This window comes from Etheostoma spectabile, chromosome 21 (assembly GCF_008692095.1).
Source record: "Etheostoma spectabile isolate EspeVRDwgs_2016 chromosome 21, UIUC_Espe_1.0, whole genome shotgun sequence".
NCBI classification, from domain to species: Eukaryota; Metazoa; Chordata; class Actinopteri; order Perciformes; family Percidae; genus Etheostoma; species Etheostoma spectabile.
The window spans coordinates 19,063,791-19,083,370 of NC_045753.1; the positions used below are offsets into that span (position 1 = coordinate 19,063,791).

At 39.0% G+C, this 19,580-nt stretch overlaps 1 protein-coding gene across 4 annotated transcripts in view; it reads right to left on the minus strand.

The window, feature by feature from the left end:
- LOC116671265 (protocadherin-15) overlaps positions 1-19,580 on the minus strand; it is a 173,982-nt gene that overhangs the window by 31,265 nt on the left and 123,137 nt on the right. For all 4 annotated transcript variants that reach the window (XM_032502392.1, XM_032502391.1, XM_032502389.1 and 1 more), the window contains 3 exons: positions 5,402-5,511; positions 4,764-4,904; positions 2,274-2,401 (listed from right to left, as the gene is read on the minus strand). In XM_032502392.1, coding sequence (XP_032358283.1) covers positions 2,274-2,401; positions 4,764-4,904; positions 5,402-5,511 — 379 coding nt within the window. The remainder of the gene's footprint in view (positions 1-2,273; positions 2,402-4,763; positions 4,905-5,401; positions 5,512-19,580) is intronic.

The window sequence follows — 19,580 nt, forward strand, 5'->3', positions numbered from 1 at the left end:
GTCCAGAGTTGCATGATAATTTCTACTGCTGTGTGGAGTTTTGTCATCTGGCTAGTCTTCAAACTCATGAATGAATGACTGAATCTGGACTTCCTATCTTCTCACAAATGCGTTCAGCAATGCGGCTGTTTGTTGTTTTAGTTTTTAATTCAGGGCTATTTTTGGTATTAACATCCACTAAAAGAGAAGGATGGACTTTGTCATTACATTTGTCATAAAAGAGGGAAAGAAAAGGCTGAAAAAAGGAAGAAGGCTATGTTCTGCATTTGCTTTAGTTGTGGTAAGGGAAGTGCCAAAATGTCTTGGGAAGACAAAATGTGACAAATTGGTTTTAAAGAACAAAAGAATCTTTGGAGGAACCGTTGAGTAGGTTTGCCAATGTGAGACTCATCTGCAGTCTGATCAATATGTGATTTGGCATCATCTGAGGGACAAAAATCCTGCACATGCACTTGAACACGTACACTCTGACACCCCTGCATGTAGCAATACACACATATAACAACATGTAGCCTGGTACACGCACGCACGCACGCACACACACACGCACGCACGCACACACACACATGCACACACACACTCTTCAGACAGATCTGATGGAATTAGTTATACTTGAGTGAAACCACTGAGATTGAAAATGCAACGTTTTCTCCACCTCTTGTCTCACATACTCTTTCATCTAAATGTTAGCAAATGTGCCGAAAGCATCCCTGTCCATCTTTCTAGACCCCCCCACCTCCATCTATTCATCCACCCATGAATCATGCATGTCTTCCCTACCTTCTTCTGTCCAGTCGGTTTGTCTCTCAGCAGGATGCCAGCTATCTTTAGCTAACTATCAATCCTCACTCTTCTGTCCAAATTCCAGATCCATTCTTTTTCCTTGTGGTAATCGAGCCTACGAGTTGGCTATTAGTTTTCCTGTCAATCTGTTAAAGTATTTATGGAGGTCAGATGACTGAAGAGCAGGCAACTCTAACCTAGCTCCAACCTTGACACTCCAAATCCATATGCAAAACCACCCCCTCAGATGTTTGCAGCAGAGGAATAATAATTTTGGTACACCAGGTTTGTCCGTGAGAAAAGCTAGTGAAACTGTGATTTTGATGACTCTTATGAGTTGCATGTTCTCCCTTATTCTCTCATCTTTCCCATCACTCTCACTGTGCATGATCTAATAAAGCAGGAATATCTAAGAATATTCTTAAAACCTGTAATAAAATATTAAAGCACATACTTTTCTGCTAGAGACTAGAGTCTCTTGTGGCACCCAGGCTCATTAAAACATATTGCTATTTCTCAGATAGAGGCTGAGGGCTCTGTGACCCATTTTGGGTCCCAAAAGGCATTTTAATAATACGAGAGGCGATCAAATTGTTTACACTGATATTAAATTATTCCGAGTTAGGTAAAAAAGAAAGGGGAAACAAAGAGATGTATCAATTCACAGAGAGGTATATGTCGAGGGAGAGAATTATCTTACCAGCTAATCTGTTACTTTATGGACTGAATAGTATCTTTATTTAAAGTTAACAACACAAATACAAGAACACAAATCCACAAGGGAAGCCTAAGCACCTACATACTGAGCTAAGCTAAATTAAGTTGGAAGCTGTCAAGGCTACTTGAGTGTCGAAGTCATAATATTTTAAGTCTCACATTAAATTAGGGATATTATTTCAAGCGAGAACGGTTCAAACAAGTGGGGACAAGTAGAAGGAACTTTTTGAAATACAAAAAAAATCCTTGCAACCATATTATAAACGGAAGACTTGAGAGTTGTAATGCAGTCAGCCAACTCACATGGAAAAGATTAGTATGTCAAGGTAGAATATGTACAGCATTATTGTGTGCCGTATAAACTCTGACTTTGACGCTCCTCACAAAGAAACATCAAGCTTAGCTTAGCAGGGAGTGGGTGGACTCCAAGCCTACCAATGGATGCAGGGGTGGAGGTCCTTTTGAAATATTATATGAACAGCAGGCAACGCCCACAGCCGTAGCAGCAAGCTACAGCATAGCTTTCAAGTGAGCGGTGTGGCAGCAGGCATGCAGCGGTAAGCTGAACTGGCGGCTTAAGTTTCGTTCCATGAGTAAAAGACTTTGTTGGATATTTGTTCAGTGTGCTATCTTAGTGCAGCGGTGACTCAACTTGGGCTACCTGAACAGGCATGTGGGCTTCTCTTCTTTAATTACATTATGTTGCCCATGTTCCCATACTTTTTCTACCCGCTGCAGTTTGGTTTTATATATATGTGTGTGTATTTCTGTACCTGTACTTGCAAGACGGAGGTAAACGTTTTAGCATCTTCTGCCACCCCTCCAATATAAAGAGATCTGGTGAAAACCGGTGGGTGGTCGTTCTCATCCTGGATGTCGATTACCACCTTAGCTGTGTTGGCTAGAACACACACACACACACACACACACACACACACACACACACACACACACACACACACACACATTTTACACATTATGATACACATTTGCATTTGGCATTACAAAAACAAGATAAAGGGACATTGTCGAAAAGAACAGAGTACTTGGGATGAAAAGCAAACAGTAAAATGAGGGATGCACAGTATATTGTTTCCTTTCATCATCGTCGAGATGTCAACTTGCGCGATAAACTGAATTGAATTCAAAAGACTACAATATCGCACTTTTTATTGGTGCTTTTTATACATTGCTGGGATAAAGCTATTTGTTTTGCAAGGGCACCGTTGTTGCATCCGGGGCTTAGCTCTGCTCAGGGCGGTTGTAATTAGTTTAAAGAAATATAAACAATGATGAATTTGTTCAATAAAAGAATGTTGAAAACAATATCCTTTCATTTTTTTTATTCAACAAGCAATGTGTTGTATTTTAGTAATATACTGAAAGCAGCAGAAAGACAGAAGTGAGTGCACTTTATATCTGTTTATTATCTCAAGTAAAATCATGATTGCGACATTCAACGTTGTTGTAGATATTCCTCATAACGTGCTACCCTAAATAAAATGAATTAATGAGGACAAACACAATCATTGATGCAAATCAGCCTTAACCAAGACCAACCATCAGCTTCAGGCCTGCAGTTCTAAACCTGCAAGTCCAAACCGCTCCACACATCAGCAAGAAAAGCAACAGGAGCCTTTTTGACATCCCATCATCAGGCAGGCAAAGTTAGCTTCTGCATTAATTTTTTAGTAATAAATAAAGGATTGTTAGCATCACTTCCAGTGCTGTTTGTAAACAAATTATGAAAATGTGCTGTGAAAAATTTAAGGAATGGACGGATGTACTGGGAGGCTGCGGCCATAATAATGTCTATGCCATGATGAAAAAAAAAGAAAAATGTTTTGCATTAATTACACTTTAAGATGTATTTTTGTTTTACACGCAGAAACTGAATGAAATAAAATTGATCAGATAGACAGATTAAACGTTACTGTCAACCGAGCTACAGATTCAGTATAGGACAAAACAATGTGCCAACAGCGAGCCTTTGTCATTCATAGTCAGTAGTTGCAACTTGGAATGACTCACATTCAGTCTTATCTGCAGATGCAAACATTAATCTGCTCATCTATTGCAGCCACTGAGACACCCAACCAAAATGTCTGTGTATGATCCAAACCTTTTTACTGGAGTAAGAAAACCGGATTAACACATTGTTAGAATCTTATTGATTTGTTGCCCGATTAAAGCATGTTGAAAGAATAATTGAAGATTTGCTAATGACTACAAAGATTTGTCAATGTAATCCCTGCAGAATGCTTTAATTAAATTCAATAGCTGAATTAAATGACAATAGCATGTGGTGAAAGAAGAAATGGGAAACCTGGGGAGCTGAGCGCCAATTGAGAAAAAGGTATGTTTTTTAAAGAAAGAAAGAAAGAAAGAGAAAAGACAGAAATGTCAGACACTACAGAAAGTTAGAAAAAAGGAGAAAGGAAAAAAGACTTTCAGAGAGAAAAGTTAATTTAATTGAAAACCTGGTTTGGTCGGTCCTCACACATGCAAATGAATGAACTGTCATTTTTGGATGGATTGAAATAGAAATAGTAATTGAAGAAACTTAAGACAGAATGAAGAAGAGTATAAAACAATATAATATTTTCGATTACAGCAGGTTCAGTAAAGTTTAACCCTGACTTGACCTACACAGATTATTCTGTGCCAATGTTTGGGACTGAGTATCCCCGGGAAAGTAATGGCTTTACAGATAAAATCTACAATCTTCCAAACTGCACACCAGCTATATTTGGTCACTTTGATCTGTGCATGTTTGATATTTAAGAGATGAATTCTGGACATGATTGCACATTTTAATAAATATAGGAGGAGGATGAAAGGCAAGGATTGTAAAAAACAAAGAAACTGGTGTAGCTTACAGGTTTGATAGAGAAAGGGAAAGGCAGTTTGAAAGGTAACAGCAGCAGCTGAGGCCCAATATCACGTGATCTCAGACATAGAACTTTAAGGTGAAGAATTGATGACAACTTGTATTGCAAAAAAAGTAGAGAGAGCTCCAGATATAATTAGAGGAACACCAGAGTATTAGAGAGATGAGCGCATGTGCAAAAGAGAAAGCTAAAGCCTGTTGCAAGTTTATCTTAACAATTACACATAGTGGGTAATGCACTGTTATTTTGTATTCCTTTAGTGTGTGCGTGTGTGTGTAATTAGAGAGAACTGTGAAATTGCCGTGATGCAACCCAATGTCAAAAATTAGAAGGAGGAGGAGGGGGGGATCAACAACACAACCATGCACTTACTCTTTGAGGGAACTCGAAGGTTTGAGGACACCACTCCCATGGAGTCTGCTTCAACCCTTAGAACGTAGGTGGAGGTGGCCTCGTAGTCCAGGGGTTTGGCTGTGGAAATCACTCCTGTGGTTTCATTTAATGCAAACACATCTGGAGAGAAAAGAGAGACAAAGACAGACAGCAAGAGTGGGAGAAAAAGTCGGATTAAAGAAACCAAGAGCTAAATATCAGCAAAAGGGAGGTGTTTGCACAGGAGATATTTTGAACGTTGTTTCAATTAGACGCTTCAGCAAATTGCAAAAGAAAAAACAAGCCACCTAACCTGAAACCTTTTACCCCTAGGCTACGTTTACGCTTGACATTTCAAGTGTTTAATAATCGGATACAATCAATATGTCATTTAATAGTCTTTTGTTCACTCTCATATTGAATCTGTGATCAGGTCTTGTTTTCCCAGGTTAATAAGAATAACTTGTAGCACACTAACAGTTACATTCATCCTTTCCATGAACCTGGCTTGCACACACACATACATAACTTAATGTTATAAGTGAACCAGATACTTTATCTGCGGTCAAACTTAGACAGTAACTCCAGCCAACTCTAAAACTGAAGCCCACAACAGGCAGTGCTCTAAATATACTCACCTCCCTGGTTGCCTTCGATGATGGAGTAGACGATAGTTTGATTGACAGCAGCCGCCATGATGGCTCCCACCGGGGTTCCAACAGGAGCCTCCTCACTCACAAGTGGAAACCTGGGAATGGATCAGTCAATCAATATCAACTGAAACTGAAAATTAAATATGTACATGTAGACTGCGGGCCCACTCGCTCTCAAGGGTCGACTGCAATTTGGCGAGTTATATACAACTGAGTGTTATATCTGTCCAAATGTTTACTTCACACTGCCAGCTTTCCATACCTTGACTTTGGCCCCCAAGGATAAATTGTATGTTAACAGTGTTCACACTCAAAAGAACTATTTAGAGGTTATAGCAATCAGGTAGGAAGTTGTTCTTGTGTTTGGTGAAATAGTGAGAGTTGGCTGCTTAACAACAACCCTTAAAAATGAACCAATTCACTTTACCACAAGATGTCTTGTCTGGATTTAAATGTCTGACAACATAGATCATCAATGCATCGCTGTTGTCCAGCCCAGCCGGGTGTCAATTGTTGGGTGCTGAATGTCAGTCTGACTCAAAACGGTCAAAGCAGTCTCTCACAACTACCTCACACCACAACACAACACCAAAATAAAACGCAGTGAGAGGTTCATTTAGGTTTCTGCAAGTTGATGTCTGTCAAGACAAGGTTGATAATAATTAGGGCTGCAACGAATGATTATCTTTATAATCGTTCATCTGACAATTGACTAATGTCAGATAATAGCCCATCATAATTTCCCTGAGCCCAAGGTGAAGAGAAGAAAGACATTCAGTTTACTGTTGTTTGAAACAGAGAAAAGCAAAATATCCTCACATTTGAAAAGCTGGAATTGGAGAATGTCTGACATTTGTGCTCAATATACAAAGTAAAAGATTAGTTGATTATAAAAATAATGATGGTGATTTATCTTGACAAGTGGATTAACCAGCTAATTGTTTTAACCCTTAGCAGTAACATAAACCATACGTGAATTAAGTTAATATACTAGAACATACACAGCCCACTGCATGGTGCTTTAAGACGGAGTACACTGTGTTTGGATAAAATTATTTGATACAGTCCATTTGGAACAGGATGTCTGACAGGCCCTATTACTGGCCGGAACCAGGCAGTGAAAATATATCAGCAATGGCTTAGAAAGTGGCATGGTCTTGTTTTTGTCCACCTGCTTCTTATTCCATGTGGTGGGCAGGTTTCCCCTCTTACAACCCTGACAGATTTTCTCAGAATCTGGCAGCTCTCAAATTTCCAGCAGATTTCACTCCATTAAATAAACCCAGTCCAGTCATTAGGCCAACCGTCACAGCTGGCTAAACATTATAACATGGGCTACCAACTGGCTAAGCTATCAAGTAATCACAACGTGATAGATGGGACTGTTGGGGAGCGCGAAAGAGAGAGAGAGAGAGAGAGAGAGAGAGAGAGAGAGAGAGAGAGAGAGAGAGCAGAGAGAGTGGTGGTGGGTGTGTGTGTGTGTGTGTGTGTGTGTGTGTGTGTGTGTAGATGTTAACTTCCAGCCTAGTCCATTGCAACTATAACCACCTGCTCTACCCAAAACAAGCAAATATGTAGTAAACCTCAAGTTCATTGAATGAATATAGATTTAAATGGGTAACAGAATTATTGTGTTAGGCAATACAACTTCAAGAGGTTTATAATTGCAGCAGCCAAAATAAATCCTCTTTGAAAATATATATAAGCCCTTTTCACAGAAGACACTTTGACTTGTCATAGCAGGAAAAGCACAGGTGTTACTAATAACATTAACGACGGCTCTGTTCTAAGTATCCCAGTCAGCAGTGGCAGTGAGCCAGCGTGCACAATACCAGGACCCTGACACTGAAGCTGCTAAACAGCCATCATTCATTTCACCATTTACACATTTTCCTGTTGTGGCGTGTCGGCATGTCTGCTGTGAACTCTGATATGTTTTCTTTTACTTTTTGGATATATTTTGGGTAATTTTCTGCTTTTATTAGATGATATACACAAAGAGTGGACCTGAACGCTCCTGAAATCTTGTACTTCCGACAATATTGAGAAATTAAGAAGGAAAATATATTCACTTTTAAATTATAGGGAATAGGACTGTAAAGGATTTAAGAGCAGAACCTTTATGAATTCACCGAACATAGAAATGAGTGTTTTTCTAATTCCATTCACATTGGTACAGAGAATGAGAAAAAACTGTCTGCATTTATGCAGTTTAGCTGCGGCAGCAGCACAAATACAGTCCATTAATACATTTGGCCCTGCTGCCAAGTATTTTGCTTTTTCTACCTCTTGTATTTCACATATATGTATATTTTGTCTCTCTCTCTCCAATCCTTCTTCCCCACTAAAACTTTAATTTTTCCCACTTATACCCACTACATTACATTACACATGTCCACCTACGTTCTCTTTCTGCATCCATATCTCCTCTGTCCTCCATCTTTCCATTCACCCTTCCCCTCATCGCTTTATTTCCCTCAGGCGGCTGCTTCCAGCCAACATCCCAGCAGACCTCAGCTACAATTGTTATCCATTCCTCCCTCTCCACAATGGCTGTTTGAAAGAGGTGATGGAGCACAATTGAGAGGATGCCCACACACACACACACACACACACACACACACACACACACACACACACAAGCTGATGCACTAGACTACTTGCACACACATAATACAATGATACCAATACACACAACTGTGGATGGGTCATAACATTTGCAGCATATAGATGCACACAAGCCTCCATGCACATGTATAGTTCATGGCATCGTAAAGATAAACACATGCACGCACACACACACACACACACACACACACACACACACACACACACACACACACACACACACACACACAGCTCATTATCAAGCCCTTACCCCCCCTCCTGCGCTCTCTAATCATTGCTGTCCTAACTACAGCAAGCTGGGCTGATACTGATAACAGAAACACACACACGCCCACACACGTGTACTACTATACTTGTGGGGAAATTGTTGTGACTTTCATTTATTCGCTGGATGCCTATACTCTAACTGTAAGGTAATAAATCTAACAAGAAGCCTAAAACCAACTCTGTGGTCTAAATGAAAGATGTACCTTGTCAGGATAGAATTTTTATGACAGTGTAAACATAATTTTGTCCACACAAAGTGATGGCTAGATGGCCCTCCCACACTAGAAGCACATTTTCAGACTGAATGTAGGCTATAGAGCTGAGGGAGTGTTCAGTGGTTCAGCAGTGTGAGGGGATAGACAGAATTATGAGGCTTAGAATAGATGCAATGAACCCTCCTCTCTGTGAGTCTTTCTCTTACAGCCACTACAATTTATTTGTCTCACTCATCATTTTTTTTTCTTCTTTTTAGACGTTTCATCAAATATACAGTATGATACATAATCTCCTCTGCTTATAGTCTGTCCTTCCATTCTGCTTCTCTCACACTGCTCCTTTTCATTTCTCTCATTCTCCATTGAAATTCTGGTTTCTCTCATCTCTTTCTTTCTTTATGTCTCTCTGTCCACGCCAAACAATAGCCTCGGTGCCGAGCAGAGCTTTGGTTCTGTTGGGGTCTGGAAACGCGTCCCCACAGGAGGTGTTTGTCCGCACATGACAGTCACGTTTGATCTACCATATTACGTACTGTACTTGCTGTGGGAGGCCATGCCTGGAAGAGAGCAAGCCACGGCAAACTCAAGTAGGTCAAATCTTATTAGCAAACATTAGCAGTCATTGATAATGATAAACATTATCTAAGCTGTATCATTTTGTTAACCTCGGAGGGAGCATTAACTCACACCATGTTTTAATCACAAATGAAACTTTATGTTCATACTTTGATTTACTTGTCATTTTTTGGCACACTGATTGTAAACATTAAAACGCCCTGATTGTTTTGTTTTCCATTAACAATCAACAGATTACTTTTGTTCCTAAACTGAGTAACTGCAATTCTGCTTTTAACGGAAAGCAAGAAGAAAAAAGAATATAGATCTGCAGATAGCTGGGAAAATGTGGTCTCAGCATAAGCTCAGTGAAAACTACAATTACCCAAAATAGGGTTGGGTGGTTTGACAAATATATTATATATAATAAAAAAAAAATTGGGCTAATGTAATGTCTGCTCGACCAAACCAAAAGCACTTCTATTGGTCCCTTTAAGGTGCTCTAGACTTAGACTTAGACTTAGCTTTATTAATCCCTTTGGGATGACTCCCGCAAGGAAACCTCTAAGCGAGGTCACGCGTGTTTTAGGCTACAACAATTGTTGTCACATACAGCAAACATGTCCTCACTATCCGCGAGCTGCTTGTCCCCAGAACACACTGTAAAAAAACACGGTCTCTGTAGACAGCCCAGGGTCTACAAACGGCAACAAAAATAAACTGTGCCCACCTGCACCACGAAGCAGTGTTCCAGCGTTCCAGCCAATAACCAACAAGAAGGATTTCGGGGTGGGGGGTTAGTGCGCAGAAGCACAGAAAGGAGGGGGAGGGGATGGGATGAGGAGGGAAAATACTTTGAATGTCAACAAGAAGTAATGTCACCCAACATTGCTTAGAGCACCTTTAAGTATGTTTACATAATGGGTTCATTTGTAAATACAGATGTCTCTGTTTTATTTATCTTATTAAACCATGTCTTTTTTTGTGGAAGCCAGGGGATATCAGTCAAACTGGGGTTGTATTGATAAGATCTCGATATTTTTTTCTTTCCATAAATCATGTTTTTTTCTTTTGTTCACTCAAAGGAATATCAATCAAACTGGTGTTGGTGTAGGGATTTTCATTAGGAGACTGTTGAACGAGGGGTTTTAAGTGCCTGCAGTAATAACCTTTACATGCTGGTTGGAGTTCTATACATTACTTCTTGTCCTGCTGTGGCCATTTTCAGTACTGAAAGATTTCAATTTTCTTCCATTCACATGTCCCTACAATTTCAAAAGCTGGTTGGAGACATGCAGGTTGAAATCCAAACATTTCACTGATAAGGCAGGTGTTGCAATGTTACAACATCTGACCCTTTAAAATAAGGTTTTTCAAACGGTTGCTTTCGGTCTGTTGAGAACATCACAGTGCAGTAGGCTGTAGTTAAAATGCTGTGATAGTGCCCCAATATTGGTGATTTTATTACAGATGCCAGGGCATGTGATCACTGCATTTTTTCTTCGTTATTATTTTAGCACTGTTTGAATATTCAAACTATTTTCTGTACCCTCTGGCACTTTCCTTCTCTCGCTAATCCCACATCGATCTCTTCTACCTCTCCCTATTCTGCTGTACTGCCTCACACACACACACAACTTCTCCAGTTTTGTCACTCCTGTCTGTCAATCACTCTCTCTGAGAGATCTAGAGAGCCGTAAAGACCAAACTAATTCTCTCTTTTCTGTGTTCAGTTGGCAAGTGTCTCAGCATTTCTTTTTCTCTCTTTTCACGACCCTCTCCTCACCTTTTGCTTTACAGTCTTGTCGTAATTGTCAACTGACAGTCAAATGGGTTAGTATCTCTCAAACAGTCTAAACTAGAGTGCAGCGCTGTTGAAGAACTAATACATAAAACATAAATGAAACAGTGCAGGGAGAGAACAAAGAGCAGCAATACATTTTGAGAAAAGGAGGGAATCAGAGGGAAGATGATATAGAGAGACAAAGAAGCACGCAACACAAGCAAAAAATTAGGGTGGGGATGCCCCATTGAAAGAAAATTGAGAATATGTTTGTGTAGATTTGATTTAAATTGACAGTCAAGGAAAAATGGCGACATTGACAAGCAGAAAGTCTGTGTATATGTGCAAATATGCTGTAACAAGAAAATGCATCTAACATCACTTCTGTAAAAATCACTGGTTCGGCATATCTGCATATCTGTGCGTGTGTCCATAGACTGATACCATCTTCCTCTTCCAGTTACCACTACACTCGCACAGACGTGCGGTAAAACTATATTTTAAATTGTTATTTAAAAACTCAAAAGTCCAATGAATAATAAAAACCCTGGCCTTAACATTTTTTGTTGAATTTGTCATATTGGATAAAATAATGGACTCTGCATTGAGACCGACACCTTTCTCCAACTGAATATAAATGAGAATTAATAACTTTGAGAAGAGATAATTTGTATATCCCTCAGCTACAACCAGCAGTGATGACGGATGAAGTCCCATAATATCATGTTTCCAAAGATGCTGTGGTGTTGTACATGAAACCAGGTGTGGGTGGAAACACATGGATGTACCAATTACTTTGCTAAAACTTTACCTGCTTTACGTAGAAAAAAGGGCACAATTACAGTCATTACAGTGAAGTCACGTTAAAATATGAGGGTGTTTTCTGATCTGGCCTCTATCTTCAGGAAAACAAAGTTTGAAAATGTTACAAAATGCCACTTCTAGGGTTCAGGTTCCATGAATTGTGTATGTTGTTAATGCGGATTTGGAATACAAAAGGGGAATGTAAATATGTTGTATTTCTCCTGGTAGACTGTTCTTTCATTTGCACTTAAGCTTGTGATATATAAAAACAGACTGCTGTGGGTTAAATATTTCATTGTTATCCAGCTGTGTGTGCGCTGGCGCGTGTCATTAAGTATTTTGAGTAGTTTTATGAAACTTAGAAAGACAGTAAAGAGACAACAGGAGATGGTCAAGTCTATTGTGATTAACTTCTCGCCTTCTTTCAAAACCACCCCATAAATCCCCCTCTCTCAATTTATCATCCTCGGCCCTCATTTCTTATCAGACGCTTATAGTTGCAACCACATCTGCTAATGAACTAAAAAGACTAAAATATGTAACACCCGTGTTTAAAAAATAGATACTCACTGAAATAGATGCTATTATAAAGAGATACTTGAAAAGGACTGGTGTGTCATTGAAATGTAGTGAGTCAAACTGAACTGTGTATGTGTGTGTGTGTGTGTGTGTGTGTGTGTGTGTGTGTGTGTGTGTGTGTGTGTGTGTGTGTGTGTGTGTGTGTGTGTGTGTGTGTATAAATTTGCTTTCACCGTACACTTAATTGTCGCCAGGCTTTGTTCTGCGCTTTGAGAAGAGTCAGCAAAAAACACTTGACATGATAGTTTCTAGTAGATATCATGTTGGCTTCTATGTAACAACAAATAAGAACAAAGTGACTCACTGTATCTTTCTTGAATTGATTGTTATGTAATGAATTAAGAAATGCCTGAGGCTCCCCCTCTCCAGGCTGGTTTAACTACCCACATTTACATTCCATTATGATGAGTACATTCTTTCTGGCCATATTTGTCTTTTTCTGTTTGTCTTTTTAATCTGATTATCAATGCAATTACATCTTTTTGGGGGGTGGGGGTGGGGGTCAGTCTCCTCTCAAAGGGTTGTGTGACAGTATACACCCTTTCCAAAATTTTCATCACATGTTAACCATCTCAGATGTACAGTATTCATCCATGTTTGGGAAAGAGAACAAAATGCTGCTGGCTCAAAATACATTTTGAATCATAATTCTTCTCCCTGTGTTCATACTGCACTGCGGCTGTGTCAGAGATCAAGGTGATTTCAAGCTGCAATGTATGACCTTTCAGACCACATACATACTGTATGTTGTTTAACAAGTGATGTATTTTCAATTTTAAAAAACTGTCAGAATTTGGGGGTTTACAGTGAGTCCATTTGAACAATTTTCTTTGATTTGCTGTTTTGCAATCTCAGTGTGAAAGTCGAGAAAACCTATTTTTACAGTTGAGAAAGAGAGAGTAGTAAGATAACCGGGAGGAGATGAGAAAAGCTAAATCTTTCTGACTGCACCAACCTTCCTTTTCAACCTTTCGAGTTCCACACGCGACCCTCTGGCATCTGTTTAGGGTCACGTAAACCTGCAGAAACAGTTGCATGCATACCGGCCACAACTCCTATTTCTCAGGCTTAGACAGCATTAATGGTGGAGTTCTGTTATTTTCCTATACAAAAGCAGACAAGGTGCTGCAGTTAGCCAGCTGTTTGAGTTGACAGAGAGCGATCTGTCCACCTGCTGTGTATTGTACACTCCTTATTCAGTTCCTAAGGTTACCTATGCTACATAATTATATTTCAATGTGTTTGACATGTTGAGCTGCCTTAAGGAGTCTGTTGTTATCTGTCAGCTATCATCCATGTTGATCACCTGCAATTTATTTTACTTTTGTGCATTACATTTTATTTTTCCTTGTATTGGCTGAAACTAGCTTTTGTATGGTGTGGGATGTTTTTAAGCTCATATTATTTCCTGACTTGTATAAGAAACTGGGTACTGTTCGGCTATGGTGGCAAGTCAAATAGGAATAGCTTAAAAAGGTCCAGCCATACAGCACAAAGCAGAGCATTAGACATGTAAAAGCTGTGTGTGTCTTTGTTTCTACAGTATGTGAATGTACAAATGTCTGTCTACCTGATTGACTACTGACTAAGCATGTTTATCGATGAAGCCAGTGTAATCTGTGGGTAGTCAGTCTGGCTGTTTGTGCATCTTCTTGTCCGTCTGTGTCTCAATACTTCTCAGTTCCAGTCTTTACCTGCTTGTCTGCTTGTTTGCTTCCATCTACTTTAATATGTCAGCCTGTCAGCTCATCTGCCACTTTAAAAGACTTTTCTGCCTGTATGTTGATCTGTCTGTGTGCGCATGTGTGCCTGTCTATCAACTTTACTTGTTTTCTCTCCTTTTATTCCCCCTCAAAATTTTACTCTCTCCCATGCCCCCGCCCTCCTCAACTTTCCTCCCTCCCTCTCCTCTCTTTTTAAGTTTTCTATAAGAAACTCACACATCTCTGAAATACTTCTTTCCACTATCCTCTCCCAACATCTTAGTCTATCTGTCCTTTCTCTTTTTTCAGTACCCCACGTTACCCCTCACTCTCTTCCATACCTCAGCCCTATCGTCGTCTCAAGCAAGCAATCTTATAAATAACAACGCCATGTTTGTTTGCCATTTGTTGTCACAGTCAAAACATTGCCAGAAGCACTCTGTGTGCACTTGTTTGTGTGCATCAACAAAACAAGGTAACCTTCAACTAAATCATTTAGACATACAGTATAACGGATTTATAGAGCCACACATCGGACGTGCTTGTTTTGACGTACGTTGGGGGAGGATGCGTTTATCTCATTGTTAAAGTGTATAAGGGCCTCGGGGATTTTATTCATTTTGGCAGAGGAGACGTTAAATTTGATAGAAGATAGTTTACAGCAGAAACAGGCTGTTGACTTTATAAAGAGACAGCAAGATGGGAAGGAAGTATCAAAAGCGGCAGAGATGAAAGAAGGAGAAACATATTTTAAATCGAGTCCAAAGGAGATAACTTGTCTGGAAAATTACATATACAATTTTGATCAAAAAAACACTAAAGTGCAAAAGGAAAACACACAAACTGCCTATCTGAGAATATCGTCATTTTAGATCCCCGCTCCTATAGCTCTAACTGAATTTCTGTTATAAACTGTTCTAAGTTTTTTTAGTATTATCCATTGTCTCATAAAGTCTATCAAAGGACTTTACAGGCTCACATGAACAACAGTTCCCGAGTTGGCTAAAGGTCTCTACCAGTCCCTAAAAACATCAGACAATACAGTAAATAGAAAGACATGTTAAATCATCAGGAATGGAAATTCAAAGACTGAATCCAGTCGGTTTTTCTTTTGCTCTCAATACTGAGAGACAGAAGTAGCAAGAACAAAAGGGACAGAGGAGAAAAAAGGAATACATATTTTAACTACTGTCAACTTTCTCTAAATGTAAATTATTAGCTCTATAAAGCAAAGCAATAAAAAGGCTGGCTTTGTATATTTCACAGCTGCATGCATTATGTGAAAGAAGCAAAGCAACTATTCTGTCTGTTCCAAACGCAAGATTAAATATTTATTCTACATCTTCTTCATCAACGTCTTATCTGAATAAAACAAACAAATATTCTTGTTATTTCAGTTACCTTCATGGCAGACACATGGGATCGCTGTCTTTCAAAAGGAAAATTGACAGTTTTGGGTTTGTAATTGTCCAGCTGGCAGACAGTGATAAAAACTGCAATGATGCATGCCTGTGATTCTTGAACAGAGCGTGTGTACTGTATCAGTGCGGAGAACCTCATTGATGGGATTATCTAAATCTCTTGCCGTAGTAAAGTGTTTTATCTTTATCTTTGTAATGATGCAAGACAAAGCAACATATGGCCATCTTTGATCGCACAATTTCTTGATTAAAAACAAAGCTTTGATGTTTAGAAGTGTTTTGGCTCTTAGCTCTCTTGCCACGTTCTAATTAGATTCATTAACAAAGTAACAGGCTAAGAGGCGTTTTGACAGCATGTAGGGGGGAACTGATGCCTGCATTCACAGATATACAGTCATATATATACACACACACACACACACACACACACACACACACACACACACACGTACGCACACATACAAACACACACACACAAGCAAGTGAAGTGGTGGGAGGGGTTTGTAGATTTCAATAATCTTTAAAAAGGCAATATTTTCTTTCTCTTCACTTAACCTCATACTGATAGTTGCCACTGGGTGCTGATAACTATTCATGTGTTTGTGATACTGACTGCATACTAATTGTGCAGGTGCAAGGATGGTTCTACAGTGAGAGAAACAGAGAACGAGAGGGAGAGACGTCCAGCTCTACCCACAGTTGCTACTATGATTTAACAAACTTTCCTTGGCTTGTTAACTGTTTTATTAGATGAGAAACCCACAAAGTGAAAATGCACAAACAGCAGGTTACAGTGCCAAAGCTACGCTTCACTGGTGTTCAGTCTCAGTGCACAGTGAGCATCTGTGTGTGTGCTTGTTTGTGTGTGCATAAGTGCATCTGTATGTGTCTGTATCTTAAGATATTAAACTTTAATGCATACCAAACACAAAAACATGAAGAAAACACATTTTTAAAATATGAATAAAGCCTATAGTGATCTTTCTGTTCAGTATGTAATAAAGCTTATTTTATAATTAAATAGGTAGATCAAAATGAATAACAAAACTATGATTGGCATTAATGGCAAGGCATTACGTATTGACAATGGGCAATGTGGTGAACTTCTCGCTGTGTACAGTCTGCAACTATAATGACAGTTTTGTTTTGGGTCTGTACTGTAGCCAATTGAATGTGAAATGAAACATTGATTATAGAATGTTAAAGTGCTGACTTTCAGGTGTTGCCATTCGAAAAACAGTGTAGGAAATGGTACAGACCTTTTTATACATACCCAAGGGTAAAAATAGAGGCAACAAGTCTTGCACTGCTCGCCCTGTATCGATGTTATGAAACCAAAACACAATTGAAGCTGAAAGTCAGCACTATCCTCAGCTGTTTCATTTGAAATGCAGTTTGCTGAAGTCAGACTGAACTAACAGTCATAGTCACATAATACACAGATAACTAATGTAAAAATGGATTTCAGATTTCACTGTTTAATACATATTACAGTTAAAGCTTTGGTCAGTCCAAACTATACTCCTTGTGCACTGTTGGTATGCCATGAGTTTGAGTAGACAACCTCTCACAGGATCACAAGATTCTCTGTGACAATGTCAGTGTGCTACCTTCCATCTTTGATACACTGAGATTACACTGACATGGTTTTATTGTGCAAACATTGGTATTAGGTTAGGCGGTATGGCTGGATCACCCATCCGCAACAATACTAGACGCGCAGAGCATCTGCTGGCTGTGGCGTTGTCAAATGATGTATTATGAAAAGCAACAATGGTTGTGAGTAGGATGAAGAGCGAAAGCATAAAGAGAAAGGTTAGGGTGGTGGATAGGTCAACCAAACACAGGACGTTCACCTAGGAGACTGATATTTTTGTCCTTTGAGAAACTCTAAGCCAATGCTGCAAGTGAACTTTCTTAAGTAACATTCTATTCCTTTTTTTTCTAAACCAAATTTGTGAAAAAAGATAAGATTAAAAAAAAAACGTTTTACAAACTAGATGCAGGGCGCTCCAATAGCTCAGTTGGTAGAGCGGGCGTCCATATATATAGAGGTTAACTCCTCAACGCAGCGGGCCCGGGTTTGACTCAGACCTGCGGCCATGTGCGTCATTTCATTCCCCGACTCTCTTCCATTTCATTTCTTCAGCTGTCCTGTCATTAAAGGCCTAAAATTGCCCCAAAAAAATCTTTTAAAAAACTAAGTGCACAAACCACCAAACAAATATGTGTAAAATACTATGATAAGATTGTAGCTGCATGCATTTCTGTTTGGCACAGTGTTTTTATATTTTCATTGAGGAACATCAAAGTCAGAGAATATAAAATGAGCATGTGGCTTTAACATGCTTTATGAATAACTTATTTTCAAAGTTTAAGCATGTGCAGATAATTCATTTTGGATTTAAAAATGCATTGGGAATTTGTATAATTTAATGTCTTGATGAACAGTGTATGTATACTTTGCTAAAAAAGAAAGAAAAGAAAAACGGCTTTTAACAGATCCCTTGTTTCAGTCACTCCCTTCCATTAATATTACTAATTCAGCTTTGCCAATGGCTAGAGGCCCGTCTGTTGAAAATATACAAAGTCATTAAGCAGCATGAGTAAGCTCCTAAAACCACACTGGTACAATGGTTAGCTTTTATTCAATAAAGCTGTGATTTTTTAATTAATTCAAAGCTGGTACACTGTACTCTGTGTGAACAAAACATGGGATTAGAAAAAAAAAACATCACACACACACACACACACACACACACACACACACACACACACACACACACACACACACACATTAAAGACACACATACAAATGACAAATACCCACAGAAACGGACATCCACAGTACACAAATGTGTTCTTTCACAAATACAAACGAATACACACAGATTCTAAAAAGTGCCCACTCACATAGACAGACCGGCAAACAATTTTTTAGCTAGAGGCTATGTTACATATTCATAAATGCAGTATCATATAGCTGGCTGACAACTCTCTTCTCTCTTTCTCTTGCCTGTAACTATTTTCCTCATCGTGCTCCGTGTGAAAGACAAACCTTGACATCTTGAAACTGTGTCTGTAATAGTGGGAAAATATGCGTATTTTGACAACAAAGTCGCAATTACTCCCAAACAAGGTCATTAGCTTCAAGCTTACGGTGCTCAGGTGTGATGGCAACGGAAATGTAAATAAACATACACACAAACAAGTAAACATATATTTCTTCTACGAAATCAGTGTCAACGCTGGGGGATTCTTGCATGACACATGACCGATGGCACATCAGCTATGTGAAAGTCAGATGCATTACGTTAAAATGCTTTGACATTTTTACAAGAGGAGAAGAAGAGGAAGAACTTAAACACAAAAAATAAAACCTACAACAGAGAATAAAAGAAAGGCACCAAGCTAAAGCTATCCCTTGAACAAACTAAAATATATGAAATATGAAAAATATGACATTTAAAAGCATCCATTATCCAAACCATCCATCTCCAATTTAAATTTTTGTCTGATGGCTTCCATATTATGCCTGACGGACAACATAATAAACAAGCAAATGGAAGGAGACCAATTCATTCCCTCCAGCGTAACTATTGGGGACAGGTAGACGTATAGAGTGGAAACAGGATGGAATGGAAAAAAATAGTTGTAAAACAGAAAACTAGAAGGTACTGTAATGTGGTAAGCCATATCAAGACAGAAAATGATAGTAACAGGACAGAGAGGAACAAGTGAAAGTGTAATTAGGACAAATGTTCTTGTTTTTAATGAAAGATAAGAGAGAAAGACTGACAAATTAAAATAGAGAAACAGAGAGATCATAGCTGTATTGCCAAGTCCAATTTCACATCTGAACTCACGCACACCCTCTGTCTATACAGCCAATCACATAGGAGAAAACCTGAGGCGACTCCATGACCTCATAAAAGAGTTGTAATGATGACTTCACTTGAGAGTGTGTATGTGTCTGCACATGAGAATATCATTTATTAATGTTGGTTGAGTTTGTATTGTCTGACCACTGGGTTTATTGGCATTTCAAAATACAGACATTGTGCAGTATGTGTGTGTGTGTTGTCTTTACAAAAATATGATATCAATCCTTCACATTTACTGTTGTTTTTAGAGTTTCTGCCAATACAGTGGGGCTCGAATGTTTGGGCACCCCAGGTGAAAATTTGTATTAATGTGCATAAAGAAGCC